Below are 23,467 nucleotides of genomic sequence, written 5' to 3' on the forward strand. Positions count from 1 at the left end.
CCGAGATTGTCACACCGTAGCATTGGAGTCCCAGTGACTGGGAGCTGCAGGTCCTGCATAAGTGAATTGGTCCAAAGAAATTCGGAGGTGACGTTAGCCATGGACTTATACTCGGCTTCTGTGCTAGATCTGGAGACGGTGGATTGTTTCTTGGAGCTCCATGACACCAAGTTTGACCCCAAGTAGATGAGGTAATCGCTGGTAGATCGTCGATCGTCGGGGTCGCATGCCCAATCTGCATCGCTAAACATCCTTAAAGAGTGGTTAGAATTTTTATAATATAGTAACCCAAGATTGGAGGTGTCTTGGAGGTAGCGGAGAAGGTGTTTAACTGATTTCCAATGTTCAGGTCATGGTTGGTGCATATGTTGGCATGCTTTGTTGACCGCGTAGCAAATATCTGGACGCGTGAGCGTAAGATACTGAAGGGCCCCCACAATTTGGTGACAAAGAGCAGCGTCACAGGTGCCTTTGGTAGACTTACTTAAGGAGACGGGAGCGGGGGTAACCGTGGCATTGCACTGGCTCATGTTAGCCCGGCGAAGAATAGTAGATAAATAGTGTGACTGAGAAAGTGCAAGACCTAGAGGGTGAGGAATGAATTGGATACCAAGAAATGTTCGAGCGGGACCGAGGTCGCGGATGGCAAAAGTGGTGTGAAGGGATTGAAGAAGAGAAGTCACCCCCTTGCTATCTGAAACGAGGACCAGAAAGTCGTCAACATAGATTAAGAGATAAATACGAGAGAAAGGGGTGATTTTAATTAACAAAGAAGGGTCTGTGCGAGAACCAGAAAACCCGATGCGAAGGAGAAAATTGGACAATTTGGAAAACCATTCCTGAGGGGCTTGTTTAAGGCCGTAATAGATTTACGAAGAAGGCAAACGTGTGAGACAAAGCGAGGGTGAGAAAAACCGGGGGGTTGACACATGTAAACTGTTTCGTGAAGATCGCCATGGAGAAATGCGTTGGAGACATCCAACTGGTGGATGCACAAGTTGTGAGATACGGCCGTTGCTAGGAGGAGGCGTACGGATGTGATTTTGATGACAGGGCTGAAAGATTCAGCGAAATCAACCCCGATGGTTTGACGAAACCTCTGAGTGACAAGCCGTGCCTTATAACGGTCAATAGATCCGTCGGGGTGATACTTGAGGTGGTAGATCCATTTGCATCCTAGAACACAAGCGGTGGGAGGTGGGGGGACGAGGGTCCAGGTACCGTTGCGAATTAAAGCATGATATTCAGATAGCATGGCCTGGCGCCATGCGGGGTGGGAGGCGGCAACGAGATGCGAGGTAGGTTCAGAAGTGGAGGTATAAATAGTGTGGCACTGAGGGGAGGAGGTGAGACATTGGGTCCCGGAAGAGGTTGGGTAGTGTCGTAGAGGTCACGTAGAGACCGATGAGGTCGATGTCGGGAAGTATCGCTTGAGGCAGAGGATGAGGCCGGAGAGGTGGTGGGAGGGGAAGTATCACTCGAGGAAGATTGAGTGGGTGACAGAGATAGTGGATTGCTGCGGGCAGGCCGTGGAGAGGGATGTGAGGTTAGTGGAGATGATGTAGGAGGGATAGGAAGAGGAACCGAGTGGGGCACGGGTCCAAGTAGACCGTAGGCTGGTCATGACAGGGGGGTAGGATCAGGTGAACGAGGAAGACCCAGAAATGTATGTTCATCCAAACGGACGTCACGAGAGATGTAGATTTTACCAGATTGGAGAGAAAGGCATTGATAACCCAAATGGTTTGCGCTATAGCCCAGGAAGATGCAGCGCTCGGACCGAGGTGACAGTTTATTGTCTGCATAGAAATGTAAGTGAGAGAAACAAAGACAACCGAATGTTTTTAGGAGATGATATTGAGGTTTTTCGTTGTGGAGTATTGCAAAGGGAGACTTATCTTCGAGGAGCGGGGATGGCATCCAGTTGATCAAGTATGCTGCAGTTGCCGCAGCTTCGTCCCAAAACCAACGAGGCAGTGAGGCATGGTTCAGCAGCGTAAGGGCTGTTTCAATGATGTGTCGATGCTTCCGTTCCGTCGTCCCGTTTTGTTGGGGGGTGTGGGGGCAGGAGATGCGATGGTGAATACCATGCTGTTTGAGGTGGGAATGGAGAGCTTGAAACTCGCCACCCCAGTCCGATTGGAATGCGATGATTTTTGAAGAAAATTGACATTCTACCAATGATTGAAAAGCGACAAAAGTTGAGAAAACATCACTTTTGTGTTTTAACGGAAAAAACCAAGTGTATCGACTATAGTCATCGATGAAGATTACATAATAAGTGAAATGCAAATGCGAGATAACGGGTGCTGGACCCCATAAATCTGAATGAACAAGTTGTAAAGGTTTAACGGAACGAGTTTGGGAAGAAAGATAGGGGAGCCTGTGGCTCTTGGATATGGGGCACGCCGGGCAGACATAGTGTTTTGGTAAATGGGTAGAGGGTAAACCAAACCGTTGAATAGTTTGATGGAGAATGCGAAAAGAGGGGTGGCCAAGACGATGATGCCATGTGCCGTGGGAGCTGCGTTCGCTGATGAGAGCTTTCGGCAAAACACTCGGTGAGAGATGATACATTCAATCTTCAGTGCGACCCTTGAGTAGAACCTGTCCGGTATAACTGTCTTTAACAAGACAATACGTGGGGTAAAACTTGAAAAACACGTGATTATCTTCAGCGAATTGGCGTACGGAAAGAAGATTGCGAGTGATATTACGAACGTGCAGGACATGCTTGAGATTTAATCTGCAATCAAGTGTGGGTATAGTTGTGTGACCTGAGTGATGGATTTGCAAACCTGCTCCGTCGCCAATGTAGATTTTATCTTGTCCGGAGTAGACCTGTGGATCTATGAGCTTGTTTGGGTCTGCGATGACGTGGTGCGTAGCTCCGCTGTCCGGGTACCAGTGCGATGACGGTGTGATTGACAACGAGGTGCTATAGACTTGCGATGGTGGATGAAAGTGGGATTCATAGTACGGCGTGTGCGTCGCGTAATTTCCCTGCTGATCTGGGGGGCGACTTGATTTGCTCGCGGGTCTTCTGGAATGTACGAGCGATTGAATTGGTCGTAGCATTCCAATGCTCGATGACCTCTTCTGGAACAGATTTGGCACTTTGGGACGAATCTTTTGTTTCCTTTCGTACGTCCTGCTCCGCGTCCGTTACCCCTGCCACGATTACAATTTGAATTTTCGTGTTTACCTTTGCTTTGACCTGGGCTTTCTGAATTCGTGTGCGTGAGATTGACGGTTGGAGGGAAATCGGTTGGCTCCTTGGCGGTTGATGGCGTGCGAGCATTGCTTCATGATCGCGAAGATGCGAGATGACTGTGCCTAATGACATAGGTTGTGCTGCTGTTCAGACGGTGGTGATAACTGGTGCGTACTGCGTACCTAACCCTCGAAGAAGCGCTCAAACCAGTGTTCGTTGGTCGATTTGTTCTCCAGATACTGTGAGAGCACTGCAAATGGACCGGAACTGAGCGATGTAGTCTTCCAGACTGGAGCTCCCTTTTGTCTGGGTGTGCAGCTTTCCGAGTAGTTCTTGTACTCGGGCTTTAGCGGATGAGGCGAAGTCTTTCGCCAGTGCATCCCATATTGCTTTTGCCATGGAAGCTTCGGTTACGCATCCTATGACATTCTCTGTCATGGAAGATAGGAGGAATCCCATGACGTGTTGGTCGTAGTACCACCAGTCATATTCGGGGTCCTCGGTTTGTGGTGGCAGCTCTGCTTCAATATGAGATATGAGTCGATGAGACCTTAGCGTAGGGAGTACCTGAGTTTTCCACACTATATAGTTTTCCCTCGTGAGCTTTACAGAAGGTGCCATCGCGGCAGAGATTCTCGTAGGACCTTTACAGGAACCGATTCTTCTCTGAGTTGTTGATGAATCCTCCGGAGATGATGACTCCGATGCGCTTCCATCGTTCAGATGCAATGCTTCAAATGTTGACTCCAGCATAGGCTCTGATACCATGATAGAATTTGACGCTCTCTAAGAGGAGATGGGAAAGAGATAGAAGAAGATGAAAAATAAGATATTGAAGATAGAGGATGAAGGTCAGTGCCTTGCTCGTTGTGATACAGTTTTGGCTTTCTTATAGAGGGTCACGGACGCCTTAAGGTGGTTGTCGTGTTAATGGCAAAGTAATGAGGGGCGATGCCATCATTATCCTTGTCTTGGAACTCTGCGAGGACGCCTCCTTGGCGACGTGTGGGCTGGGAGAAATATCTTCCTCGACTGTTGCAGATTTGGTCGAGGAGGGGCTTCTCAAAGCTTCAGTGGCATCAGCAACTATTGCATCATCGTTGGAGCTGACGCGTGGGCGAGGTTCCTTGACACTGTCCTCTCTCTCTGTCCCTATGTCCTCTCTCTCTCTCTGTCCTTCTCTCTTTCTCCCTATGTCCTCTCTCTCTCTCTGTCCTTCTCTCTCTGTCCCTATGTCCTCTCTCTCTCTTTCTTTTTCTCTCTCTGTCCCTCTATCCTCTCTGTCCCCCTCTGTCCTCTCTTTTCCTCTGTCCTCTCTCTCTGTCCCTTTGTCCTCTCTCTCCCCCTCTGTCCTTCTCTCTCTCCATCTGTCCTTTTCTCTCTCTCTATCCCTCTGTCCTCTCTCTCTCTGTCCCTCTGTCCTTCTCTCTCTGTGTCCCTCAGTCCTTTTCTCTCTCGCTCCGTCCCTCTGCCCTCTCTCTCTCTCTGTCCCTCTGTCCTTTTCTCTCTCTCTCTGTGTCCCTCTGTCATCTCTCTCTCGCCCTTTGTCCTCTCTCTCCCTTCCTCTGTTCTTCTCTCTCTGGATCCCACTATCCATTTCTCTCTTCCTCTATCCTTCTCTCTCTCTTCCTCTGTTCTTCCCTCTCTAGCTCCAACAGTCCATTTCCATCTCCCTCTGTCCTTCTCTCTGTCCCGTTGTTCTTCTCTCTCTGGCTTCCTCTGTCCTTCTCTCTCTCCCTTTGTTCTTCTCTCTCTGGCTCCCACTCTCCATTTCTCTCTCCCTCTGTCCTCTCTCCCTCCCTCTGTCCTCTCTCTCTCTCCCTCCGTCTTTCTCTCTTTCTCTCCCCTGTACTTCATTCTCTCTATCCCTTTCTTTCTTTCTATCTATATGTCTATATATATAGCCCTCTCACTCTATCTATATATCTACATATAAATAGCCGTCTCTCACTCTTTCTATGCATCTATTGATATATATTGCCCTCTCTCAACATTTTTGTCTGTCTATCTAGGATAGGAGAGTGGGGGAGTCCCAGAATGAGAGTTATTTCTTATTAATTTTTTTGTCACTCCTGACCCCGAGACCATCTTGAACTTAGGATATTGCCAAAATATTCAACATAAAATGAAACTCATGTATGAAACCACTTTGTACCACAAAAAGCCATTAAATTGGTTTTTATAGCTTGGAGTTGGACAAAAAAGAGTGGGGAAATCTTTAGATAAAAATATATCTAATCGCAATCCTTTCTGTTTGATTCTAACTTATTTCCGCATAGAATTCTCATCATCCATTTATGATGCACAGATGGTGCCGGTTTTTATGTATACAAATATATGCTTTAACTTTCATTATCCCACATAATTTTATGCCTAACTAATGAATCATATATTCCAACATCAAGGCTCTGAATAAATGACCCTCTCCCTTTCATGTTTCCTGATCAGTAAAGTTCTATGTTTCATGTACAGATATTTAATCAACTGTTACCATAGCAAATTCCATTGCTACATATTCAAGTTTAATATCCCCCAACACTGAAGGATCTAAATTAACTAAGTTCATATGGAACCTGGCTAATTATGTGTAATTTCCTATTACATCATTCTAAATATTTTTATTTTTTCTCAAAGAAAATGTTATTATTATTGATGAAAGTATGATCAATTCCATGATGGAAATTTTTTACTTTTTAAAATTTCTAGATTCAAAATAATATATGTTACATTTAATGTAAAATTTACTGTAGTGATTAAACTTAGGCGTTATGGTGTGGCTGCTGTCATCAAGGGAATTGATGTTATGAATAGAATGGCATTGATTTTTAGGGAAATATGTTTATTGAATTATAAATTTAGGAACGAAGTTGATATGTGGGTAAGTTTTCCCTTTGATGTCTTGTTGACTTAAATAATACTAACTTATTAAGTGAAACAACTCTATAGAAGATTATGATGGAGATATATGTAGTCAGGAAATGAATCACAATCCATATCCTACATAATATTCATTAAAACAGTATCTCATATAATGTGTGTTTAATGCTTATAATGAAGTCCATCAATACGTCATATAACCAATATGTTATGATGATATCATAACACACATCGATCGTCTTTTAAAAAGTGTGATACAAATATTCCAATTCAAATAATATTTGAGAAGCATATTGAAATATCTAGATAGAATAACACTATCTTGTCCCACTCATATGAAAATTATGGCAGATCCCATAGCAATTTGTGCGGAGATTGATAGGTTTTGAGGCCTCAACTGAATGGTGGAAAACAGTTTTCTACACAACGGAAGCGATGATCAATTCTGAATCAATCTCCAAAACATCATAAATCATATGTATCTTTTGGGCAACTTTTTCCACCCTTAACTTTATCCCTTTGGGATTGTTCTGAAGCTGTCACATCTCCAGTTGCTTTGGATCAAGTTGCTTTTGGATTTCTACTTCTTGTTCTCCTACTCTTCTTGAAGTTCTCCAAGATCTTCTCACCATGAAGATACTCTTCTTATATGAGCGGAAACACATAGAATGAAGAGGGAGCGGGCTTCCCCATTTATACTTTACTAAGATTTTTCATAAAAACCCATTAAGTAAAAGTATATACACCAATGTCCGTATGATCTTATGTGTATCACCCTCTAGGTCCATATATCACTCTAGTCAATAACTTAAGTGGACCAATAACAATTATTAGCCGACCTTATTAATTAAGTATATCAACATATATATTAATTATCTAATGATTAAGTTGACCCAATCAATAGGTTAGTTTCTAGCCCACGGGGTGACAAACTACACCCTCGAGCTCTAGAAGATATAGAAATGTGTTTGAACTCTCTGATGGAACCTTTATCCTCATTGGTTATCGTATATGTATGATGATTCATCTGTGAAACACATCAATTCTAAATCATTCAGTCGACTAGCACTGATGTATAAAGGGGACCTTTAGAGAATGTTGTCTCCAATATCCTCACTACCATGGCGAGGGATTTAGTTGCATCATCTTCCTTGATTTAATCTCCTCTAATACCAAGGGTGGATGATCCCATTTTCACCACTCAATCACCTCCGTGTGAATATTACAATGTCCAAGCTAATAAATATTTTAATTTCATGGTTAGGGACTCATAAGCCATAGTCAAAGTATAATCATCCATCCACGAGATATCCTTGGTGTCTCAAGTGAACGGATTACTTATACAACTATGACATGAATCTAGATGATTGATGTTTATGTAGAATACCATTAAAGGGTTCATAGGGATTACTTCAGTGAAATATTTATCCAAAGAGCACCCACCATATTTCCTTATTATCTCCACACTAACAGCCACATGATCAAATAAGTAGGATCACATAGTGTTATTCCATTCCGTCAATTGGATGTCCATCTCGACTATCTATTGAATAGGGAATTTTACAAAATATGTTTAAAGACTAATAACTATTGTATCATGATCTCATCATAATTCACTAGTTCATTGGACTTCATTAGAGACATTACATGAGAATAAAAAATAAGAAATATTTCATTCAATGAAGTTAAATAAAAACAAGGTGGTGTAATTTTCTTGACAACTACATAATGACCATCAGAAACATTAAGGGAAGATAATGGGTGATCTCTAGGGAAAATAATTCAATGACTTGATCCAAATGAATCCCTCATTGATCCTACATGTAACTATTAATCAAGTTGATTCATTTCACGATTGTGTAAGTGGTCCATTGACCACATACACCAAAGAGATCGTGTATCAAATGTTTTGTTTTGACTAGGACCAATGGCTTCCAAATCATGAAACTCCAAAATGTCTTAGCTGAGCTGCAGCAAGAAGTTTGCAAAGGTGATTGACTAATCAAGATAGTATAATATGAGATATCTCAAAATAGAGGATGTGATAAAATCCTGGGTGAATGTAATGGAGTATCAAAGAAGAGTTCTTCAATGATTTCCTAATGTATCAGTTGTAATTCTTACCCTGGGTGATTCCAAACCTAGTAATGATATGGTTTCTCACATGCCATTATTTTCTTACCCTAAGCGATTCTCCAGTTGGAGACTTCTCATATCATATAGCAAAAACCCTTATCTTTAATAAAAATCACATATACATATTTAGCAGAAAAAAAACAAAAACTAGTTCCACCTAAATGAAAATTTAACTCTCAAATTTTATCTGAAATATGAATTTTGTATGAAGGAGCGTACAATACAATGCACTCTCAAAGTCCTAAAATTAATGCCCATCAAATATATTCATATCGCAGAAAAATATGTCAATAAAATATTTTAAAAATTCATTTTATGATTCCCCGTTAATACACAATTTATACCCTGTGAACTCCCACGGGTATGGTAGCAATAAAAAATGATGTCTAAACTTAATCCTTTATGTAATATTTTATGCCCATGATTATCATTGTGGACAATGATAATCACATATGACATGCTAATTTTCATATGAACTTCATGCACTTTATGTGTTTATTATCCTAAAAATTATTATAAATCAATGTTATTAGAGCTTAAAATTATTTATTTCATTTTTATAATAAATTTCCCATTTTCCTTTATTTTATGGTATTTTAACATAATTTTATGGCATCAATTTCATGAATAACATATTTTCACAAGTCAGAAAATATATTTAAATATTTAAAGGGCTTTATTACATTTTTTATGTTTTTAGTGGTTTTATGGAATTTTCTGAAGTTAAATTCATAAATAAAATAATTTTGTAATTTAAAAAATATTTTTTGAATTTATTTAAATACTTCTAATTAATTAATTGACTTTTTCCACTCCTAGAAGTTTGTTATAGGATGCCAATCTGCCATGCAATCCAGAAGAGAGAAAATTGGAGGATAGAGAAAATCGGATGGCGCACATCATTCCAAGGTGAAACAATGATATTTAATGATCCAGAAAGATTATTGGGCTGAAATTTTGAGGTTAGTTCCACATTTCCCTCCTCTATCATCCACCATCTTTGATCTATAAATAGAAGCTCCCGTCATTGTAAAAAAGAAGCTCATGGATTTTGTTCCAAGCTCATCGGAGTGATTTGCTCATTCAAAATTTTGCTAAGTTCCATTCTTGTACTCCAAGAGTGGACTGAAGAAGGGACATTCAGATCAATACACATGAAGACAAAGCATCACTCGGCCCATTGGGCATGTGACGACGAGGGTAGTGTGATCTTCATCTTTTTCTGTCTTATGTCTTCGTCCTTTTTCCTAGGTTATCATTTCCAATACCCTAGGTTTCTAATCTCTCACACATCACCTTCAACTCCTCCGCTCGTCAGCATGTAGCGGCCTCCATTTCCATCACACTAGCAATGGTAAAATTGTCGTTACTCGCCCTCACTCCACTGCTCGTCAGCACGAATCCGTTGTCATCTCCACTGCAATCAGTGTTGGGTTCTAGCGGCCTTGACATGGATGAATAAACAAAACAATACGCAGCGGAAGACTTTTGCAAAATCGTAACGGCATCAACAAAAACATTAAACGAAGTACCTTTCCACGGCTCGCATCCGTGATTTCTTGGATTCCGGAGTGATCTGAGTCGAGCTGCTCATGTGTGCAACCTCTAGACTTATCCACGCGGTCCTCAGCACGTCGAATCTCCTCCTTCTCGTTGACAAGCCCCGTTCTTTCTCCATCGGCATCGTTACGTCATCCCGATCACATTGGGGAGGGAGAGGGAGTCTTGAGAGATGGAAGAATAAGGGGAAGGCCCCCTGAACAGTTCTGGCCTGGGTGAATTTCGTTAAGGGCCTTCCCCTATTTATACTACGCAGGTATTTTTCATAAAAAATCCCAAAACCTTAAGTATATCTTCCGGCGTCTAAAAGACCATTTGCGTGTGACCCTCTAAGCCCATGTATCAGTCTAGTTAACGAATCCAGCGGCCCAATAACCTTTATTGGCCTTCCAAATTAATTAACTATATCATCATATAGATTAATTAATATCGGATCGATTTAACCCAATCAATAGGTCGAGACTCTGACACGTGGGGTGCCAAGCTACACCTCGTGTCCTAGAAGGTACAAAGGAGTGTGTATCGACTCACTCATGGAACATACTCGTCATCGGTTACCGTGTATGTATAATCCCTCATCCACTAGACGCTTCTTGGACGACTTAGGGTATGGTCAACTGTCAAACCCTAGTCAATCATCCGAGTTAGAACTGATGCATTTGGAAATCATCAGAGAACTATTCTAAGATATTTCACTGCCTTGGCCAAGGACTTCATCGCATCATCTTCCTTGAGCTGTCACCTCTTATACCGAGGGTGGACGATCCCATCTTGACCACTCAATCATCTTCGTGAACTTCTTGATGTACCCGAACTAAGACCTTTTAGAATCCCATGATTAGAGACTCGTCGGCCATAGCCAAAGTACAACCATCCGTCCACAAGACGTCTTTGGTGTCTCAGATCTAAGGACCACTTACACAACCGTGACATGAATTAACCTGATTGATAGTTCAGTATAATACCATTCAGGGATTCGTACGGATCAATTCAGTGAACTCTTTCCACTAAGGAGCATTTACTATCTATCCTTAGTGTCTCCACACTAATGGCTACGGGAACGGCCATACTCATCATATGAGTGAGGCTAGATAGTGCTATTCTATCTAGATACTTCGATGCCCTTCTCGCTTATCCTTCGGATAGGAATGTTTAGAATACATGCTTAAAGACTGGTGATCTCTGTATTACGATCTCATCATAATTCACTAAGTCCGATCATGTATTCATGGACTTCATTATACGCATCACATGTGCACTATAATGAATATGTTCTATTAATGAACATGGAACGAGATGTGGAATGTGTGATTGGCTTGCCGGCCACATATATTTCCATCAACCAGCACAGTATCTCTTTCATCTCCTCCACTCCACTCATGCCCATCTCTGTCTACCATCACCCCACGCTCTCAAAGTGTCGGCTAAGGTATTTGAAAATTAGCATTAATTTGTATTTTTCTTACTATAAATTCATATCGCAATTCTCAAAAATATTCTATAAAATCTGAATAAATTTGGTTAAATTGGATTAATATTTTCTTACCTTCCTAAAATTATTTTCAATTTATTTTCACTAATTTTCATTCATTAAATTAGATTAAAAAATAGAAATCAAAGATAAAAATTCACCTATTCAATACTTGCTCTGTGTGGATTTGACCCTTACTCGCTCTATGCTCGTAAGGAAACTATAAATATTGTTTTATAAACCAGAGGCCTTAAAAATATATTTAACCCTGATTTCTGTTCCATCAGACATATTAATGTATCACCTTTATGCATAGAATTGAAAAAATAGAACCGTGTATATGAAGCATTTGATACATGTTTAGGGACTATAATTCTGAAGAAATTTAATATGATATGTGTGCATATGATCATTGTCTTAGGAATACATGCATTTCCCATTTGATGATAATTTCCCCCCATATTTATATAAAAGACACATTATTAAACTATTTAACTAGGTTTCCTTACTATGAGTAATAAGAAAATTGTGAATTATGAACTGTCTCTTGATGAACTAAGATGTACCTATCTTTATAGAGTTCTATTGGACATTATCTCATTTATATCTGACCAAACCCAAGAAAGAGATAGATCTCTTAGAAAAAAATATAATATGAGTGTATATGTATCTTATTCATAACTATAAAAATTTAATGATTCAAATAACCAAAAATATGAATGAATTTTATAGACCTTATTGTTCCAATAATTTCACAGAGCAAAATCTAGCAGTTTTTTTACCAAAGCTCTTTCTACAATACATAATATATATGGTTATTTTACTTGTCTATCATAGTATTTGTCTACATAACAGGATACTTATTGTCTATAATGTCAAGTCTCTGTGGTTTTTATGGCATTCTGCATCTCAAACTCATATGAAAAGTTATGTAAATGATGGGAAACTCTTTAATGAAATTATTCAGGTTTAATAAATGAAAATGAAAATAATATATTCATTGTGAAAATGTGCACTGTAAATTTACAATATAGTGCACATTATCACAATGAACGTATTATTTAGATAAGTTTTTATTATTTGTCTTATAAACAAGTGTCGCGCGGTCTCAGTGCTTGGAGCTGAACACTGAGCATCCTCGATCTCTTGCAGCAGAAGTTTTTTGCAATAGCTTAAGATCACATGGAAGGGGTTGGAGGAGAGTGTGGGGACGCAGCCCCGTCGAGGAATAGGGTCATTGTATTGATGTCACAAAAGATTACATCGTAGTCATGATCGTACAAGGGGAAGACCAGGGTTGATACCGAAGTAACGAGACAAGGCAACACGCACCTGGGTTGGGGCGCCACTGTGCCTTGAGGCCCACAGCCTCACGCGCGCCCGTCGGCATCGCCACTACACGTGTGCCCCAGGTCGGCCACCGCACATCCAGGGGGCCGGTGATCACACACGCCATAGCGCCCGCACTGGCACCTTTCGCTTGATCCGCTCGGATGCCGCCATGCTCAGCTCCTCAAGCTGGGCGCCGCGCATCGAGCGCTACCTGCGGGAACGCCATGTACCCCCATGCCATCTCGGCGCTCACTGTGCGCCAATAGCCTTAGTCTCCTAGCGGGATGTCTCCCGCCCCGCGCCCGCACATGAATTGAGCGCGCTGCCCGCGCAGTTGCTGCACGACACCCCGCACAAGTCCTCGCACTGCATCCGCGGCAGGCCGCCTGGCCTGTGCGTCCCGTGTCCATGCACGGCGCTTGGCGCTCCCGCGCAGTGCTTGGCGCCCGCGCGAAGCATTGGCGTCCGCGTGTGGCGCTTGGCGCTGGCGCGCAGCACTTGGCGGTCGTGCGCTCACACCTATCGGCCCCCGTGCCAAGAACACGCGGACTTCACCTGATCTGTTGCACACCATCCACAATGTATCACCTCCTACAGGGGTGATGGCCTGAAAGATCAGGTTGGGCGCCTTCACCATTAGTCTGTCGTAGCACTAAATAGGATTCAGTCACTACAGATCTTGAGTCTAACGCGAACACGCCCTCCCAAGTCTCTGGGCAGGGAATGCTGCCTAGCTAGGAGCCTAACACGTCATACCATTATTTTCTCAGTTATGATAACAATATTTATAATGATTTCATGGAGAAGCTCTCATTTAAATTTTGAAATCAAGCAGTTTTATTCCTGAATAATAATATTTAATCGGTGGATTAATTGTTATCAGAATGTGACAACGACAAAAGCAGCACCAGATTGTTTATGATCATGATACTTAAGTAATAATATTTCTTATGTATTCAAAAGTATTCAAGGCTATTATTATTATCATGTCAAACATATATGGTAATACTCATATTTGTTTTATGTATTTAGAAGCTATCAGACATGCCTTGTTTGTCTGTCACAACATTTTCATACCATGCTACCTATAAGAATCAGTTTTGTATTTCAGAGATAATTTTTGGGATAAATTATGGATGACTTCATTAAAATATTTCTTCATTTAGATAGCATGGTCATTTACTAAGAGTATTAATTAATTTTTACAACCTTATAAAAAACATACAGCGCAAGTTAAAGATGATATGAAAATGAACATTTTACTCTTAGAAATTAATTCTTACATCACAGAGAATTCATTTTACCAAATCTCTCCAACGTTACAGATATATAAAAGGAAATTTTCAAGATTCAATTCAATAATGTTGAATTGTTTGACGAAAGCGATATGCTCAATAATTTTTCTCTGTTCCGATTGTTTCTCCACACATGTCACAGGAAAGAATATTTTATTTCGACGAATACAAGGCGTATCGGTCATTCAGTTTCTCCTTGCATGTCTTACATTTTTTTTTATACAAACAAGGAATGATGAGTACATATGATCATTCTTCCTTCATCTCATCTGAGGCGCAATATCATCTTGATCTCATTTTTAGGCAACAAAGAATAAAAATGGTATTTTTATTTAGCATGAGTCTATATTTCCTCAGTTAGTTCCTGGAACTAATCCATGAATCTGTGCTAGCCCAAAGTATCAGTTTGGCTTGATTTCTTTATGACTTTGTATCACAGTATGATATTCGCGATGTCAAATCATGTAACTTGAGTCAACATATGGCCATATTTTTCTATCTTTGTAACGTTATTCAAATATCCTGCAGTTCACCCATCTAAGTTTAAACTTTGCTATACTCTCATTTTCTTCTTCCCAAAACAATTCCAGTATGGTATATGAACAATAAAAGCATCAAAATATAATAAACAAATGAAGGGCAGGAGAATCACTCTCCTCCTAGAACCAGGCCATCCACCAGATATACATCTTCCCAAGATTCTTGAGGGAGACCGCTTCGGCTATCAGGCGACGAGCTTGGCCTTCCACCGCTAAGGGCAAGGATGGTGCGGCGCCCACGCCCACCACCACTCCTTCCAGCCGCGCCTTTATGTTGCTGATTGCCCTCTGATCATAAAAAAAACAAAAACACTTCTAGTCAAACCAAGCTTTCAAAGTCCTTGAACACTTCTAAAAATGACCTGAATTTCATCAAAGAAATAAAAAAGTGGAAATAAAACTCTCTCTCTCTATACTTTTATACCGTAAAAACAAAGATGGTTTGCTCTGTTTAACCACATTTTTCAATATGCTCATCGTCAAGATCTTGCATCAAGTACAACGATGACGATAGAGATTGTCATTGTCATCTGGTTTCCAAGATCCACTGACATTATCACTGCCATCCACTTGTGAATGATGCACTGTAACTGTCATCAGCTAGTTTACAGGGGTCATCTTCATCCACTAGATAAATTTGGCATGGTCATCATAATCATCCCCTCTGTTGAACTTGACACCATCATAGTCATCACCAAGTCACATATGAAATAAGATGATGACCATGTCATATTTATCTGTTGAAGATGACTGTTGGAAATTAAACTAGATGATGATGATGATGACGATGACGATGTTGATGACGACTACATGATCAAATGCTCTATCTTAGCGTACAAATTGATGGATGATGACTATCATGTGAAGTAGATGATCACAGTTACAATGCATCATTAACGAGTGCATGAAGGTGATGATTTCATCGAGATCCACTGACACTGTCACCATCATCGACCCGTTGATGATGCATTTTAACCATCATGATCTAGTTTACACGAATCATCTTCATCCATCTATTTCCAAGATAAAATAGAGCATTGTTTTCATCTGTTGAATTTGTCATCATCATCGGCATCTGTCTGTTGAACTTGACATCATCATCATCATCATCATCATCATCAAATCACACATGGATGAGGATGGCGGTGACAGAACTTAAGGATGACAATGATGAATTCCTCATCACCCGCTATCCCAAACCATCCAGTTTCCCAAAAAAAAAAGAAACCAAATATTGAAAAAAATCTCACCTGGGCATGAGGGTTTTGGACCTCAACCCCACTGGACTTGTGGGACTTGGTCCACTCGACAAGTGGGTCATGGATGAAGGTCTCCAGAACACTGACCAGCGTCCCCCGGTGGGCCCGGAGTACGGTCAGCGTGATCTCGCAGACTTTGAGAAATACACCCTCGTAGCCTGTAATCCCCAGTCCGTCGACCATGTTCTGCTTACCAAAAAATAAAACCGAAATTCTTTCAGAAAACAAACCCAAGAAAAATGACCAACTTTTTGGTCTGACCTGGGTAAGGCGAAAGGGCACGAGTTCAGGCTTCTCCAGCTGAAGGCCCCTGTCGAAGAGGCAGCTGAAGTCGACATGGACGCAGTCGCCAGTAGTGGAGTCGAAGAGGATGTTCTCCCCGTGGCGGTCGCCGAGGCCGACGATGTGGCCCACCATGGACCAGACCGCAGCAGTTCGGGCATAGGCCACCCGAGCCCTAAACCAGGCCACCGGCTCAGAGAAGGTGGCAACAAACCATTTGCTAAACACAGGCGGAAACATGGGCAGGATGCGTGTGAGGAGCATCTCATCTTCAGGCATCTTGCCTTGGCAATGGTCATAAATTCGCTTGATTCCAGGGTTGGTTTTCATGCGGTCAAACTTGCCACAGGCAATGTAGAGGTCCTGAAGGATGTGACGAAGGCCGCGGGTGTGTGGGACCCACTCCACCATGCCACAGTCTTCGGTGAGGGGAATGACAGCAAAGGTGCGGATGTAGAGGTTGCGTCGCCGACTCTCTGGGAACTTGCCCAGAAGCCGGTTCACCATTGCTGTGAACTCCATCATGCGTGCGTCTTTCCGGAGGTCGTCCTTGGGCTTGCATAGGAATGGGCGATGGACCCCGTCGCTCCCGATGAAGACCACCTGAAGCGATGAGGTTTGAGTTTATTTTATAACGTGGCATTCATCATCGCTTAAAAACTCCAGATGTTGGGAGAAAGTTTTGGGTTACACCAAGGTGAGAGAAACATGAGATGCAATGCCCGCTAAGAAAAGGAGAGAACGGGGTTTTGCAAAATGAATTGAAAAAAAATCAAATTATCAGTGAAACATGAAATGCTACGCCTGCCAAGAGAAAAGAAAGAATGGCTTTTGTGGAAATCTAAAAAATTACAGAAGCTTAGTGAAACATGAGATGACATGCCCGGTAAGAAAATTAAAGAATTGCATTATTTGAGAAAACCCAAAGTCTAGGATTTGTCAAAAAGGATCAAAAATCGGGTTTACAAAAAAATCAGAAGACAAAGAATCCAAATCAGAGATATAATAAAACCAAGTTGCAGCAAAACATGCCATACCACGACCCTCAAGAAGAAGAAAGAACTGGACTTAGCAGAAACAATGGATTCAACAAGATACGCCATGCTTCTCTTAACTTTTTATGAAAACTCAGTTTAGAGAAAAGGACCTTCTTGGGTCGCTGAAGAGACGAGAGGATTTCAGCCTCGTCAGCGAGGCCGGAGATAGTGGCAAGCTGGACGTCAGCAAAGACATCTAACCGGGGAGGATCACCACTATCAACCTCACAGATGGGAAGGGTGACAGTAAGCGCTCGTTGCACAGGCATGACAACCCCAAGAGGCATCATCCGCTTCAGAGAGCTGAATTCAGTAGCTAAGTTGACTGTCCTGGCTTTCTGTTGACCTGGGTGGAAGCAAAGTTTGATGAGCTGATCAATTAGGGCCCCGAATTGCATGAACAGATTGCAGGAATCGGTCCCAGTGCGGAACCCTCTTTTGGCTGCCTGTATGATCTCTGAAGCGGCATCACGTCTGGCTGCAACGGTGGATTTTGAAACAGCAGCCATCATCCATAGCGCTTGCTGTGGGTAGGCCTGTATCACTGAGGTGACTATTAGCTTCACTACACGGACAATGTCCTCGTTTCTGTGGCAGACACGGGAGATTAGCTGGGAGAGGACTGTTAGCCACTGATATGCTGGTAGATCTTTAAGGCACCCTCTCAGTATGCCCATCACCTTCAAAGAAGATAAAACAAATATATGTGAACAAATAAGAAAGAAAAACAAAAAGAATATTTTTAATTACCCTTGTGTGAACGCTTTTCAGCAGCTTGTTGGAGAGGAGCTCTTCTCCATGGCACAAGGTCCCAAACTCGAACCAAAGCGTGAGCAGTCTCGGGAGGGCCTGGAAGAGGTTCTTGTGACCCCTGTGAAGGCCCTTGGCGTAGTAGAGAAGGACTTCAGGGAGGTAAGTCCACCATGGCTTGTCCTCGGTGACCGGACCCAGGCCAGACCCACCAACAGATGAAGTAGAAGACGGTGTGTGGAGCTCCTCCTGACGCTTTCTGGCGTCCATCAGCAAATCATCATAGTACTTGGCCAAATAGAAGTACCCTTTTTCCCACCTGGGCTGCAGCTCTCTCACCCGTGAATAAAGACCTATCACTTCTTCTTTCTGCCTCTGGCCAGTGTGATGGACCCACCTGGTGTATAAAAGGATCATCTTGGCTGCGCCCCCGTCTTCCCCTGACTCTTCATTCCGGTTGACAATGACTTGCTGAAGCTCAGCTATGGCATAATCAGACTTTCGAGTGCTCCATAGAAGCTTTGCTTTCTCTATACGTACACACTCTGCCCCGGAGGCTTGGGCTTCTAGGATCGCACGGTGGGCTGTTTCATAATGCCCAGCAGACCGACAGAGTTTGGCATACTGCAGCCAGCAGTTTCCCACTTGAGCCCCCAGGTTACTTAGACTGAAAACCAACCTGCGGAAAGCCAATAAGGGCTCTCTGGCCCAGAGAGATGCCTGAGTGAACTTCAACCGGTCATCCCAATACTTGATTATTTTTGAGAACTCAGGGTCATCAGGATGGAAGGATCTCTCTAATAGTGATTCATCTCCTAGAACAGAGTGAAAGTCTTCCAGTTCAGATAACATGTGAAGCTTCACAGCATAAGGATAGGCCCTGACATAAGAGTCCATACCTGCTGCTGCCAAAGGAACAAGCAGAGCCTGCTTGCATTGGGCTATTCTTTCAGCAATAGCAAACTGATCTTTTCTCATCATCGCCTGAAGAATCTTGGCCAAGTCCATGTCAAAGGAAGCATTGCTATCGGAACCAGTACCGGATAAACCTTCCTCATCGGCTCCAATAAGATACTCTTCCATCAAGTCCCACCGTCCAAGCCGCCAGGCTGCCTGCACACCATGCATGCACCAAGTCTTCTTGAATTGAGGTGTTCGAGAGATGAGCCCGTCCACATGGGTAACCATAGACTGAAGGTGGCACATGTTAAGGAAGCAGTTCAATACGTCGGAGTGTTTCTGGACCGAAGTGGGTTCCATGGCCAGGCCTTGTTCAGAAGAAGTCAATACTTCTGCCCAATTACCAGCCTTCTTGTTTATCAGGAGTTGGTCATGAAGGCTGGGTGACTTCCGTAGGCTTCCCAGCCCAGAGAGACCGTCCGGCTCGTCCATTCCACTGTATATCTCCATTAAAAATGAGATGTCAACATCATCAAAAACTGAGATTTCCCGCACATGGGATTCAAAATAGAGCAGCGCCCGGGCATAGGCTTGACAGCGGAAGGAGGCTTTAGCAAGGGTTACTTTCGGAATTGCAGATAAAAGTACAGTGACATAGTTGCATTGAATTTGTAATTGCTGATCTGAGTCAGCAGAAGATTCTGAAGGGCTCTTTGACTTTGGTGGTTGCTTCGAACCCTGCTGAGACTGAGAAAGAGCGACTTGTTGTTTGAGATCATCAACCCACTGCCCAAGATTATCCAAAAGCGTGAATATAACCTGAACGCAGTTCTCAGAGGCGGCACCATCAAGAACAGAGAGAATCTCTTCTGTTATGCTTTGGCGGGCCTCCTCCGTACCATGACAGAGGACATTTAAAACTAGATAAGGCAGCAAATAAACAGCTGTCTGCATGTCATGCCTCACTATTCCACGGCATGCGCTGAATATAACAGACCTGGAACCGCTGGAGTTGGCAGTCAGTTTTCTTATCCAGTAAAAAACCCATCTCCTGAATGACATGGAAGGGCGGTATATGGGGCCTGAGCATGCTGGATCTGTAACCACTGGGAGCTGGAACCGTGAAGTCAAGCAAGGTGCAATTATGTCTTTTACATAGTTAGAAAAACGATCCCACAGCAGCTCCCCCCTCTTCCCATTAGCCTGGCAGCCAGCAACCTTCAGCAACTCTTGTATGGCTAGAGCAGCGGAGTCTTGAACAACGGTTTCTGAGGCGGCTCTGAAAGCCCTCGCAAGATGATTGTGAATAAGTTCAAAGATTAAATCATCATCAGAGCATTCTATCTTGAAACGATGAGAAGAGGGACCGGCTACTCGTGAGAGACCCTTAAACTTATCTGGGTCAATAGCACCAAGAGCTCCAAGGCAATCAGCACAGACTAACTTTAGCTTCTGGCCCACCACCGTTCTTGACTCCTCAGCGCACGCTTTGAGCAATGCTGAGATTAAGGAGCTTAATACCTCCAAATCTGCAAAAGTTTCGCTTGCAATCAAAGTGTTGATGTCATCTCTCCTTAAGCTCAAGAGTCTGCTTAATTCACAGGCCACCATATGTTTTACATTCAAACTTTCATGGTTTAAACCATCAACCGCGTCCCGCAACTGATCCCTCAGGGTCATTGAACCGCGGGCTTCTTGGATGACCTTGTTTACACCAGATAACAGAGGGATGTCAGGCAGCAGAGGAAGTTCTCGGATCTGCTGTTTAAGTATTGAAGAGTTTTCAACTATCAGCTCGTCAAGTATAGCAGCGATTTTGCTCAGATGAAGGGATGGTTTCTCCTGATACCTCTCAATGAAGGGAATGACCGCGGCAACCACCTGGGGAACGATGTGCTTGGTACTAGAGGGTGAGACTTCGGTAAGTTTTTTAATGAAGGAATCCAAAACTTCAAATCCCTTACTTTGTAAAGATTCTTTCTCAATAGCATGCATGATAAGAACCATAATCTTTGGCAAGTATGTGCTTAATTGCGGACCCATCATTTCAATCAAATCCTCTATTCTGTTTAGGGCTTGGTTTTGTACCTGAAGGTCTTCCGAATGAAGCATTTTCCTGTCAACGCTGTTGAGAAGCCCGACAAAGTGATTTTTCAAAAACCCAGGAAGATCATCGGAATCTGTGAGGATTCTGGCAACTTTGAGAATCATTTGCGGTACTCTGTGAAACAAATGTAACTCTAAAGCGTCAGAATTTTTATATTTAATGTTGTCACTACAATAATAATATGAGAAAACACCTAATACCTTCTGTGAGATCCATCCAGAGCTTCATCTATCATGGAACAAACAAGATCATCGAGAAGAGCAGGCAACGCAGCAGAAAATATTTCCTTGCTGTCTGAACCTGTCTGCAAGTTATAAAATTGCAAGGCTGAAGACAGTTCTTTTCCATCTTCATGAAGAAGAGCGAATGCCAGCACTTTAGGCAAACAATTAACAATTAATGGCACTAAATCCGTGTTCAGGTATCTCGAAATCTCATGCATGACTCTGAGAGAATGATCATCAGTCCTTTGGGAAAGAACGAGCTTGGGAACAATTTCCGGAACCATTCTGTTGATGAGATCTCCGATCTTGACTCCAAGAACCACCTCTGCGAATTTTCTGGTCATCTCAGGACGACCAAGAAGACTGATACAGAGGTGTTCAAAGAGCTTCTCGCGAACATGATGAAACTTGGAAAGAAACTGTTCGATCCCACATTTAAGATGAATATTTTTTGACTTCTGGATTAAATTTAATGCAGTTATTTGTACAGTGATGTGACAACTGTCAAAATGGTCCACTAAGAATATAAATGATTTAGAGAAAAGCTGATCATGGATGTCAACGTGGTTCATGACCTCGGACACTGTCAGAAGAATAGTTTCCTGAACATGTTCGTCCTCAGAAGAAGAAAAGGAGTTCTTCAACCTTTCAAAGAAATCCTGCCCATCTGAAAACAAGCTAACCAATGTTGGATCCTGAATGAAGCCTGTAATCTCTCTAGAAAAAGCTTCTCTGACGGGCTTACTGTTATGTAAAATCAAGAAATTGAAACACTTCATCCACATATCTTTTGTCTCAGATATTATATCACCAGTTAAATGCCCCAATATTCTTCTTAGAATGGCCACAGCTGCAAGCAAGAACTCATGAGATGAATCTTCGAACATTAGTTTGAAAAAGAGAGCTTGTAGTTCCACCATTTTGAACTTGGACGCAACGTCCTTTAAATCCTTTGGAACGGACAACTGTCTAACCCCGATGGGTTTTCCCTTTCCAGCTCCATTACACTTAGGACACCAGAAACCTCTTTTGAGAAATTCGAGAGTTTGAAACTTCCTTCCATCAGAACAACTCAAAGATAATTTGCAGGCATCTAAAATCGAGTTATTTTCTACGCTGTACAGGCAAGAGAAGTACCCAATTGCTAGAGGAATAAATCTACGAATTTGTTCACCCTTCTCATCCTCAAAATTTCTGAAAAAAACAACCAATAGGCAGAAATAATCAGTTAGTGCATCACAAAAAATAAAAAATCACCTGGTGCATCAAAATCGCAGCCAAGTATAGAAACTTAGATCATTAAACAGTAAGAAAGAAGCAAAAAATAAGGTCTGAAACAGCCCCCAGTTCTTAGTGAGATACAGAACATACAGAATTTAAGTTGTTCTCGCAAATGTTTTTCAATGTTTTAAAGAGGGCACCAAAGTCTCTACACCCAAGCATTAAAATTTGACAACAGGTTATGCCGACAGTGTGCCAGAAAGGACTTAATGAACATGGAAGAAACAATATTAGGATGCTACCTTCAGATAACAAATACAAAAATGGATGCCAGAAAATGACATTGGAAGTTGTTTGATTTTGCTTTCATTCATTATCGGTTATCTGTTATCCATTTCTCTTTGAAAGAAAAAGTTATGCGTTATCAGATTTTTTTTGAACTATCATTATCCGTTACCCATTATTATTATCTGTTATCGGATAATGATAATGGATAATGGATTTTTTTGTACATTATATCCATTATCATATCTGTAAACCAGAAGCTTTTCTCAGTTTTGGAGGTTTTCTGTTTTGATATCCAATATTTTGAACGGATATCGGATATCAAATAATATTAATAATCTAGCATACTGGTATATGTCTCTCTATTGCGAGAGCGGGAGAGCAAGCAACAGTCAGAGACAGACAGACGAGCGGGGTAGAGAGAGAGATTCAGAGAGAGCAGGAGGGAGAGAGAGAGAGAGAGAGTCAAAGAGAGTGGGAACGAATGGTAGAGAGAGGGAGAATGTGCGATAGAGAGATTGAGCAAAAACAAGAGCGGGTTAGAGAGAGAGGGTGAGCAAAAGAGACTGAGAGAGGGCGGGAAGGAGAGCGAGAAAGAGTGAGAAAGAGTCGGAGAGAGGAGAACAAGTGATAAAGAGAGAGAGATAGCAAGTGAGAGAGAGGGAGAGCAGGAGAAAGAGAGAGCGGCTTAACGATATTGGTTATCGAAATATTTATCATTTCGTAATTGTTATCATTATCCAGCTTAACAATATCGGTATCCAATAACTGTTATCGTTATCCATTTTTCACCCTGTAACCGTTATCCATTATTATTCTTGAACGCGTTTTGGGTTTTTCCGATATGATAGGGACCCTGATGTAGATCTCAATCAAAGAGGGAAATTCTTGAAGAACGAAATGTAAATATAGAAAAATAGAACCAAGAACTTGTGACATTATTGAGGCTCATATTGTGAGTGCATGTCAGTGTGTGTG

At 42.1% G+C, this 23,467-nt stretch overlaps 1 protein-coding gene across 4 annotated transcripts in view; it reads right to left on the bottom strand.

The window, feature by feature from the left end:
* Positions 1-14,434: 14,434 nt before the first annotated feature.
* The window catches only part of ATR (Ataxia telangiectasia-mutated and RAD3-like protein), a 29,984-nt gene continuing 20,951 nt past the window's right edge, over positions 14,435-23,467 (bottom strand). For all 4 annotated transcript variants that reach the window (XM_078583701.1, XM_078583704.1, XM_078583703.1 and 1 more), the window contains 6 exons: positions 20,960-22,177; positions 17,753-20,873; positions 17,113-17,682; positions 15,945-16,568; positions 15,675-15,869; positions 14,435-14,712 (listed from right to left, as the gene is read on the bottom strand). In XM_078583701.1, the coding sequence (XP_078439827.1) occupies positions 14,545-14,712; positions 15,675-15,869; positions 15,945-16,568; positions 17,113-17,682; positions 17,753-20,873; positions 20,960-22,177 (5,896 nt within the window). In that variant the 3' untranslated portion in view covers positions 14,435-14,544. The remainder of the gene's footprint in view (positions 14,713-15,674; positions 15,870-15,944; positions 16,569-17,112; positions 17,683-17,752; positions 20,874-20,959; positions 22,178-23,467) is intronic.

Source organism: Wolffia australiana, chromosome 12 (assembly GCF_029677425.1).
Source record: "Wolffia australiana isolate 7733 chromosome 12, ASM2967742v1".
In the NCBI taxonomy this organism is placed as follows: Eukaryota; Viridiplantae; Streptophyta; class Magnoliopsida; order Alismatales; family Araceae; genus Wolffia; species Wolffia australiana.